Raw genomic sequence first — 10,301 nt, 5'->3', positions numbered from 1 at the left:
AGAGATAGCCTGCATAAACATCTATTCATTATTTATATATACAGTACACTCATCTTTATTGTAGAGAACTTAAAATATTGACAAATATATCTTAAAATATTATATCAAACTAATTATAACACTCTTTTTGTTCATCTATGAACCAAAATTATCTTAAGTTTGGGAACCAGCTGAAAACGTGGATGAAATTAACTTTAAATGGAATAAGTTGCTGAGTCTCTCGGTCAAGACTTAACACGTCCCTTAACAGGACTTAGGTACTTGTCGTCAAATAGTTTTCTTCTTCTGCGACCAGAAAATCTAAATGGCTTTAAATAAATAATTTCCGTAATTTTACACTATTCCTCAAAGACCTACTTTAACAAGTCTTGGCTTGTTAAGCCTTAAGCTTCGCTTTTTTTTTTATTTGTTCTACTGACACTCTTTTTCCATCACACGGTTCATGAAATATTCATGACGGGTGAAAGTTTCTGAAAAAATTTGTGCGTAAAACGGGATCAGGACCCCCCTTCCACACCACCCCTTTGCTATTCTCTCCGAATGGCTCTCAACGACTTGTCATCGAACGAAGTGATCCATATGAGGTCCGTCGAGATCCAGAAAACCGGAATTTGTCTTCACTTTCCAGCAGTATATTTCTTCGCTGTTCTGAAGCTTCACGGAAGTTTTTTCTGGCCCAGCCATAGACTATACAGTTGAAAAAGCCTTGCATAGGTGCAGTTAAACCCTGTTAATAACAAAACGCAAAAGAAAAGACGTCAATACTACAAGGAATTTTATGTAAGATAGATATATCAAGATTATGGTATTTTAAGTTTGTCACGAGCGTCGAGCAAAGAAAATTCTGGCAACCCCTTGAGGAACAGACCCCAGCTTGCTACGATTTTGCGCCGGGAAGCTTCAACAATTGAGCCGCAGAAAACTCTTTAGTAAGCCAGGGCATATACTAGGTTCATAGGCGACAAGCATCCGGCATAGTTCAAAATTATTCACCGAAGTGTGTCAATATCCGCCACTTTCACGGACACGAGGGTTGATAATTATTTATACCACACAAGAACCAAACAAATTGTTTATTACTCTCAATTTACAAACAAATGGTCGGAAATTAAACTTTTCATGTGCGAATTTGTCCCTTCCGCTGCACGAAGTTCTATAGTACTTGCCAATCACTTCCGAACGAGCCAATCAGAGCGCACAAAAGAGCTTTATTCAACTGATTTGACTGTGTGGTATATACCAATAACTGACATTTGCAGTGAACATGGAATAAAGAGAAATCCGAGCGTCTTGAAAAGATCCAAACTCAGTCAGTTCCAAGCACGGTTAGAGAGTCTGCGATACACTGTCTTTCTACTCCACCAATAAAATCGAATCGCCTGCTTTCTTTACTTCAACTTCGTTGACGTAAATTATTCCGCGCTCCTAAAAAACGGTGCTCTCATTTTTATTCCGGCACCGGCTGCGCAGTTAGACAATTCACTGGTACCCATTCCTATTCCTGACTGGAGAGAGGAAATGCAAAGGTACCTTGCCCAGAATGTAAAAGAGTGAGCCTTGTTGGTGAGGACTCGAATACAGACCCTTCCCAATTCAAAATCCGGCGCAATTATAATAAAGCCGCCGGGATCAACTAGAGAACGAAGCCCAAAATAGTGTCAACACTTACTTGAAAGAAGAACATGAGGGACCAATGCTGCAGGTTAGTGATAGTTACTCTGGGTGCGATGTCACAAGCTGCTACCACAAGTGCTGAAAATAATACCAAAAAGAATAGGAGATGAAAGTTGACGAATCCAACTACAAATTAGGGTCAATTATCAGCCGCTGATCGGAAAACGAGCCCGCACATCTCCCCCCGACTAGAGGAGGATTGAAGACTGGGTCGAGGAAACGACGGAAATCAAGCCTTAATTCTGAGTCAATCGTGACAAAATGATCAAATACTAAAGTGCTTTACTTGCTCGTCAACAGACCTCATTCATCCAGGTGCTGGCGTACGACTTTTCGCAGTATCTTGTTTGTCAGTAGTTAGTATTTAATGTCAAAATGAATATATGCGTGCATACGCGAGATGATGACTGTCCAAACTAAAACGTTAGAAATATCTTACCCGGGCTCCAGCATACCAAGAACACCAATACGAAAAGAAAGACTTTGTTACGAATAGCATCAATGCTGACCCGCTCTAGGTTTGTCAGTACTCCTGAAAAACAAAACACAAAGTGCGAAGTCGTCAAAGAATATAATACATGCTCGGTTCCATCGACTGACATTCCCTCCCTCTCCCCCCCCCCCTTCTCTCCAACAACTTCCTAGCGGGTAGCGGGTGGGCATTTCTTTGGACAAAGGTGGCGCTCTTCTTTGTGATACCGGATGGGTCTGTTAAACCAATACGTGACTGTTACACAACGCATCCACAATCTTGCGCACCCATTCCGCTGTACGAAGGCGGTGAAGGCAACGAGGGAAAGCAGCAAAGTCTCTACAAACGAAACTCACAGAAGTCGGCGCGCATACTATTTGCCTTGTTTTCCAAACTGGGTGGTAGCATTAACGATTCATGTTATTTTTAAATCTTCATTCCCATTATTGGAGAAGTCAAGCACTGGGTTTTTGGCAAACGTTAAAAATTGAATTTCTTACCGTGTGCTTTCAATCATTTGTACATTGTACATTCCAGTTAAAATAATTGCATTATCTGTGAGTGACAAATGTTTTGCTACTTCTCAGAATAGTTTTGCTTTTCTTTGTTAAACACAAATACTAACCCGAATGTAGGACAGCTTTTCTGTAGGTTCTGACCGTTAAAAAATACACCACCTGTAAAACAAATAGATTAACTTTGAGATGCTGAAATGTAGATTTTCCTAAAGAGTAGGCGGCAATGTTCATAACAGATAACATGCAGTGTAAAGATGAATCGTAGCAAGAGGTCCGATGTCATCGCAATGATAGGTCAGTCACCTTAAACACGCCGTTTAGATAGAGGGGAAAGAGTATGCAGCTCTTTGTGATTCTAACAATTCGACTGTGGGTTACATGAAGTTTTTCATCCTTTCCTTCGATCTCTAAAGCATTCTCTAAGTTTAAAAAACCTATTCACACCCTTAATTAATAGAACTACTAAAATAGCGATCGACCATCAACGTACAGCAACCAAAACTCCGCGCCTATTCCAGAACTAACATCCAAAATTATCTCATGAAGGAGGCGCGGTGGGCTGATGATTGAGGAGTTCGACTCCGATCCAAAGGTCTCAGTACACTGGCCGGGCTCTCTTTGTTGAGTTCTTGTCAAGTCACTGTACTCTTACGATGTCCCTCCCCACCCCCGAGGAAATCTTAGGCTTGTTTACGAGACATTAATTGGGAGGGGGGAAGCTACCACTGTGCCACTAAACTTGTGTGCCAGATATTACTTTGGAGGGGAGGGGGGGGGATAAGGGACTTGATGTTTTAAGGGGTCTTTTTCTGGATCTCTTAATTTAAAATAATTATTGATGACATATAAGCTGGATACAGTTTCTCCTACCATGAGCGCCACGATGGAGAAAACTAAAGTTGCAACCAGTGCAATAGAACCATAAGCCTCCCAATATCGTGGTTTTTCACCATCCGGAAGAGACTGCGAGGAAAAACGTAAGTAAGCCCGTCTTAGTTACTTAACAAAAAGGATCTAGGCCGTACTATCTTCAATTTTTTTAATCGCTGGAAATTAACGTTAATTGGAGATAAAGTTTCATTTTTTTGTCAGGACAAACAAGAAAGAAACTCGAATGCATTAGCTGCAAGTGACGCGCCTAAAAAATTTAGGATTAAAATTGAAATATGTGCATACTGAGAAGTGGTTCTTTTAATCCTGGAGAAAAAATCGAAACAAAATACAATAATAATTATCATGTCATCATCGCACCCATAACAATAAATCTGAGGAACCAGGGATACTGATTTTCCAAAGGAAAGGGATTAATAATAATAATAATAACAATAATAATAATATAATGGAATATAATAATTCCATCATCGTATTCCATAGAGGACGCATAGCCACGGAACCCTTAGAGAATTTAATTATTGGCACACACAGAGTTCTTTGATCATAAGTGGTTCATTAATCCTGCTATCCATCCAATTTGCACTCGAGTCGTTGCAGTCAATCCATTTTTCCTGGCGTTGATGTCCACAAGCCAGATTTTACAATTCCACTGTCAATAATGGTTCAGTAGTAATAGTTAAATAGTGCTAATCTCATAACCCAACGGCATGTGAAACCTACCTTTGCCTTCGGTCGATCAAAAAGTAAAAGGCAACTAGAAATAAAAAGAAATAGCAGGTAGGCTTTAAAACTAAAGTACGTCCTGTAGTATAGAAATAACCGACATCTGTTAATTGCATCATAAATCGCCATTTTTCTCTCCGTATCACCCCGAGGAAATATTTATTTCCACACTTAGATACCCTGTAAACGATTATTTCAGGCTGGTTTAATCAAAACAGTTTTCATTTATCCTTTAAAGAGTAAAAAGTTATACCCAGTTGTGGCAGAAGTAAAAAAGATCAAGAGAGGACTTCGTGTCGGTATTACATCAAATGGCTACCAGGTGATGGCAATGGCCAACTCTTGCAAGGCCTATAATGCAGGTCTTATCCAAGAAACTATATGCAATTATTATTATTAAATTAATTAGTAGCTGTCCCCATATACGTTCTCAGTACTTACTGAGTGCAGTTGTCATGTGGGGTTCTTTTTTTATCATCCTCAGCCAACAGCAAAGGCAACATAATTGCAAAAGGCACTAACCTATAAGAAAACAAGCAGCCTTAATATTTTGAACTTCAAAACAAATAGACATGTGCTGTTGCTTAATAGACTTTAGAGATTTCCTGTTTAAAATATTGCCTATTGTCTTTCAATACTTTATCTCAACAAAGTAAATTATCGAGTTTGAATACTTAAATCTCAAGATATCAACAGCCTTGAAACACTTGTTGATGGCATTGGAGGGTGGGGGCTGTAAAGGAAGCCACAGAGAAGGAAAGTGAACAGCAAGCTTCTCAGCCGCAAGGAGCACACCATGGCAACAAGACCACAGCCCACTTAAGGTCATAACCTGGCAACACATTACCCACAAACCTGAAGTGGACTGAGAGGGAGAGGGTGAAAAAAACAAAACAAAACAAAACAAAACAAACAAAGCTGCTAGGTAAATTAGGAAAAAATAGGCAGTCTGAGATGATTGATTGAGCGAGAAGATTTCATTTCAAAAAAATTTTTTAATTTAGCAAGTGGTACAGCAAAATACACCAAAATAAACTTATTTCAATTCACAATGACATGATGTAAGGCACTCACCAACATAATGCATATAATATCCTAGTGGGCCATAGGTGAGATGTTGTTGAAGAAACCTTGTCAGTAAAATACAACATAATTAGAGCGCACACACTATAATGAGTAAAGATATTATCTATTAGCCAGTACATTTTCCTTTTCCTTTCCTTTCTTCGTGTTATCTTGCCAACCTGTCATTTATTTTCATTTAATGCTGATGCCATCTGGCTGCCTGGCTCCACTAGCCCCTATGGTCATTCCAGGTACTCTAATTTTATTTCCAAAGTTTTTTTGTTCTGCAATAGCTTACAAGGTAGGAGAGAGTACAAATAAAGTTTGCTTTGTTGATGTGCCATATACAAGGTTTGTACTGTCTGAAAATTCGAAGACCTTTTCTTACATGTAGGAATTATGGGCAAGTTAAAACCAATGTTGTGCTACAACAATCATGCAATGAACCAAGGCACTTTCTCTAAGTTTAAACTTTAATTTTTTGTCAGTCGCAAGTGATAGTTGAAACTACCATCAACTATCATGACCATTTGAACAGGGCTTTTAGGTAAGAATGTAAAAACCACCCATATGGGTTTCAATCACTTTTTCCACATGCATCTGCAAAAAATTTGCAATGTTTATAGTTTTTTTGAGGTTCACAGTACTTACTGACAGTAACTGAAAATTGGTGATATTTTTAGCCTTTTCTCTGAGTCTGATGTATGCATTCAAACCATAGTTGACAGTCAAAAAGAATGATGCCAGATGCGCCATCTAGGGAAGAAAAAATGGTGTTCATAATAAGAAGTTTCTTACTAATAAACCTTTATTTCACAGTCAAAACCAAAACTTGGAATTGATTTTGCATATCCCTGCGTTTGCAAACAATTTGGGCTAACCCAGGATTACAAGCCTAGATTGAAAAATCTTCATTGGGAAACTTAAAACAACTTTAAGTGTTTCTTCAGTCATAACAATGCTGAATTCTGACATAATTTGTTCACCACATGATTTTCTCATAAGAAAATCCAAAGTTGATGACACCATTAGAATCCTGCAATTTGCCTTTGCTGAAGCTTTAGACGCTGATTAACCTTTGGACCCCTAAGAGTGACTAACATCTAATTTCTCCTCACTGAGTCACACAGTCACATAAGGCTAAGGTCATGAGAATAAAGGAAATGATCACCAACTAAAGAAGCTCTACTTGATTGTTTTAAACAAATTCTCCTTGTCAGCACCTCAAGAAAGGTATCAAGAAAAGTATGGAGATTATGCATACTGATGCAGTGATTTCAAAACAAGACAGTGACTGCCCGAGTTCTGCCGGCAACTTGATACCATGTCGCCTGCAGTTACTCTGGTCAAAATAATAACCTTTTTATTGGCCTTTGCCCTTCCACTCCCAAGATCTCATTGGTAATAAATTCTCTGAACTGTCTGCTTTACCATTCTCATGAAAGATGTTAATATGGATAATTTGGTGTTGGATCGACTACTAAATTTATATTTAATTATTCTTTAATTATTCTTTATTAGGATTCAGAGGGTCAGATCACGCTATTTGCAAAAATTATACGACTTACCTCTCCTATTACATCTAATAAAAAACATGCAGAAGTTTCATGGTGAAACCAACGACAGGCCCCAGCAAACCACAGAGAAGCTAAAATCAGATCTGCCAAGGCTAAGTGAAACAAAGGGTGCACCTAGAAAATGAAAAAAAAATCAACTTTTGAAGAAACAAACATTGAATATCATAATTTTACCAATTAGCTGGATTATTGGCTTGAGATTTTGATAACAGGATAGATAGTGTGGGAAAACCCCAAATCAATTATAATGGAGAGAAATTGAGAGCAACCAATCTTACTGTTTTATAGTATAAAACCACAAGTTGTTCTAAACTTAGAAATAAGACAGGCTTGTGTCTATCTCATTTTGTTAACAATTGCACACTGTTAGGTTACCACCTTTTCTCATTATCTACCGCACAATAAATAGCAATCAGCACAGCCAATTAGATAAAAACCAGAGATTTTTCCTTTGCATAATTTTGAAAAAAATTCTGTTTATACTACAGGAGCTTCATTCTGAGCAAAGGTATCAATGATGTGTTCTAAAATGCTCTCACTCCCAGTTGTCAAAAATGATGTCAACAGCTTGTTGAGTGTATGAGCACTAAGTGACAAAAACAAAACAGAAATTGGTTTATTTTGTTGAGCATTTACCTTCAGCTCTGTTCATTTGACCTAGGAGGCTGACAGAGGTAACAAACATTACCTTTGCAATGAAAGCCAAGCAATTGAGGCTTTTTTCCTTTTCCCCATAATTAAATTTAATTCATTGCTGGATATGAACATGTCCAAATCAGTTCAAAGTCCTGATAGTCTTTTGACCAACTCAGTGATAAAAGACTTTCACATACCTCTGGACTTCTTACAATCCTTTTCCAGACTGAAAAAATGATCACTGAGCTAGCTCCAAGGATGCTTAAAATGCAAAGTTACAAGAAAAAATGTCAGAGCCACAGGAAATGAGTTTTAATTAAATCTGCTTGAATAAAAATATTTGAATTCTTTCTAAGGCAGATCATTGAAGCAATCAATAATGACAACATTGCCCTAGACAAATTCAGATATCTCTACTGCACATCTACAAGTACGATCATTTTAAGTCCACTGTCTTTCTATTTTTAAGCATAACATGTAAAAGGAATTTCAAAGTGGTACAGCAATCCGTTTTACCAGTTGAAGTTTCAGGAATTCCAAGTAATTTATGGGGGTAATATTAGTGGTATTAGTATATTACTAATACAGTGGATAGCATTGAAGGTGCACTCTGATTGGCTAATGAAACTCAGAATATCCTTTGCTATTACAACTCTTGCAGGATTTATGCTCAAAAATATTGTAATCATTGCAGGAATGAATGAGTTCAAATCATTCTTCTTGTGCTACATTATCTCACTGTTTTAGTATAAAAATTATACTACAACAACCATGCACCTCAGTGTTGGTGACTGGTGGTGGATATATACTTTGCCGCTTTACACCACAGTACACATGTACCACAAGTAACCTCCACTTGGGTGAACAGTTGTCAACTACAGACAGTAAATTTTACCATTTACTGCCTGAAAGGGATAACACTGTAAGTCACACCAAATAAAAAGTAGTTACAAACCTTAGCCCTGAGGTCACAATGTAAGTAATAGCAATTTCCTTTTTCTATAAAATGAAAAAGTAGGTCTATCAAAATACATCACATCACTCAAAATGATTGTTTGAGCAATTATTAGACTAAAGAGTTTCACTGTTTTACCAATTTTCTCCACATTTCTTCTACTTTCTGTTCAACACTAAAGAAAGTTTAGTGATCCTTCACATAATACTACTTAAAACCATCTATAACTTTCAGAACCCAGGTCTGAATAATCATGTGTAGATTTAAGACATCAATTCAGGAGACAGGTGCGGAAAATAAAATATTTTGGATTGATGCAAGAATCAGGAAGCATGTCCTTAACAAGAGTTCCTGAAGTTACCCCCTCTCCCCTTCTACCCATAGCAAGGTATCAGATCAGTGATCAGTGATACACATGGACAGTTAACTCTAATTAACAGGGTAGTTAAGTATTATCAACTGGGTTGATAATGTAGACTGGCCACTGTAAATGGGTTTCAAAGCTGTTGTTTTGAGCATAAGCCCTTCACCATTTGCTCTGATGATGGGCTAACGCTTGAAATGTCAGCTTTGAAACTCTCAACAGTGGCCAACCAATATTATTCACACAGTTGATGATACTGTTATGCTCTTCCACTGACATAGCACCACAAATTTTTTGGAAACTTAACCCCTTCACTCTAATTAAACTGCTTTCAATGTAGTACATGGTAAGATTTCCATAAAGCCCCTGTTTCACCATGTGTGGAGCTCTTGGATAAAGAAAACAATGGCTAAAAAGCATTGATTGCCTTTAGGACTACAGCTTTGATTTACAATAGTATGGGGCTATGCATAAATCAGAAACCCCTGTAGAAAAATTTTAATTCAACCCTAGGCTCTAACTGTTAGTATAGGTGATAAGATGATTTTAAGTGCAATTTAGTGTAAATGAGCACCAATGAATTTGCCAAAGACAGCAAAATTGCACTAGTGATAATTGTACGATAGGGCAAGTACAAATGTAGTCTTTGAAAAATTTACAAGTGCTTATTACACCAAACATTGCAAGAGAAATCATGTTATTACTTGTTAATGATGTACATGAAAAAACATTGCAGAAAAGCAAGACAGACAAAATTTTGAAAGCATGCATGTGCTATTTGTAATTTGCACTCGTGTTACACCTTTGCACTCGTGTTACACTCGTTTTCAGCCAATCAGAAGCGCGTAATTGTTTCTTGAACATCATTTCTATGGGAACATATATTAAATAGCTCTTCCTAAGTGAACAAACAAACCTATGAAACTAAAACATGATGAAAAATGAAAAATAAATAGCGAGGCGTAAGAGAAAATTACGATACGTAGGCGCGAAAAAACTCATGCTGAGTTAATAGTCCTAAATGACAAAGAATTATTGTTTTACGCAGATAAAATTTTCGACAAGTATCATACCACTTTAGGGCTTTGTATAGGACAAATGAGAACCATAGCGTCTTTTGTAGACGTATTGTTCGCAATTGAGCTTCCCATGGAGTTCGACATGGTAGCGACGGCGATGTACGAAGTCACCAGTCAGTCACAGTAGTTATCGATGTCTAACTTGGGTAGACGCCAATAATCCTTCGCAGGCGACTTGTTCCCTATGTGAATCTTTCCTCCTACCCCTGTAAACCCGTAAAACGACGAAACTCTATAAAGTGGTGAATCATTCAGTATAAATATTACACACTGCTAGTGCAATCAACTTGGCAAAGTCGCCATTTATTGAGTCACTAGTTACCAGGCACTCCCGGTAAAATTCA

At 37.7% G+C, this 10,301-nt stretch overlaps 1 protein-coding gene across 1 annotated transcript; it reads right to left on the bottom strand.

The window, feature by feature from the left end:
• Positions 1-5: 5 nt before the first annotated feature.
• LOC113684401 (transmembrane protein 116) lies at positions 6-10,294 on the bottom strand. Its single transcript, XM_027201766.2, has 13 exons — positions 9,952-10,294; positions 8,515-8,558; positions 7,757-7,820; positions 6,915-7,037; positions 5,998-6,102; positions 5,356-5,411; positions 4,723-4,803; positions 4,279-4,312; positions 3,535-3,627; positions 2,772-2,823; positions 2,114-2,206; positions 1,670-1,752; positions 6-727 (listed from the first exon to the last, which is right to left on the bottom strand). The coding sequence occupies exons 1-13, from the start codon at positions 10,039-10,041 to the stop codon at positions 548-550; spliced, it is 1,098 nt and encodes a 365-aa protein (XP_027057567.2). The 5' UTR covers positions 10,042-10,294; the 3' UTR covers positions 6-547.
• Positions 10,295-10,301: the final 7 nt, after the last annotated feature.

Source organism: Pocillopora damicornis, chromosome 12 (assembly GCF_964200805.1).
Source record: "Pocillopora damicornis chromosome 12, jaPocDami1.2, whole genome shotgun sequence".
NCBI lineage: Eukaryota > Metazoa > Cnidaria > Anthozoa > Scleractinia > Pocilloporidae > Pocillopora > Pocillopora damicornis.
The sequence above is the reverse complement of the archived record's forward strand: the minus strand, read 5'-3'. Positions and strand labels throughout refer to the sequence as shown.

What these genes read in the sequence shown, in the direction of transcription:
- LOC113684401 (XM_027201766.2), bottom strand. Translation starts at nt 10,041, where the DNA reads ATGTCGAACTCCATGGGAAGCTCAATTGCGAACAATACGTCTACAAAA. An exon ending in TATTAGATGTAATAGGAGAG is followed by an intron (nt 6,103 to 6,914) that starts GTAAGTCGTATA and finishes TTTCTTCCCTAG; the next exon opens with ATGGCGCATCTGGCATCATT. An exon ending in CTTGGTATGCTGGAGCCCGG is followed by an intron (nt 1,753 to 2,113) that starts GTAAGATATTTC and finishes TATTATTTTCAG; the next exon opens with CACTTGTGGTAGCAGCTTGT.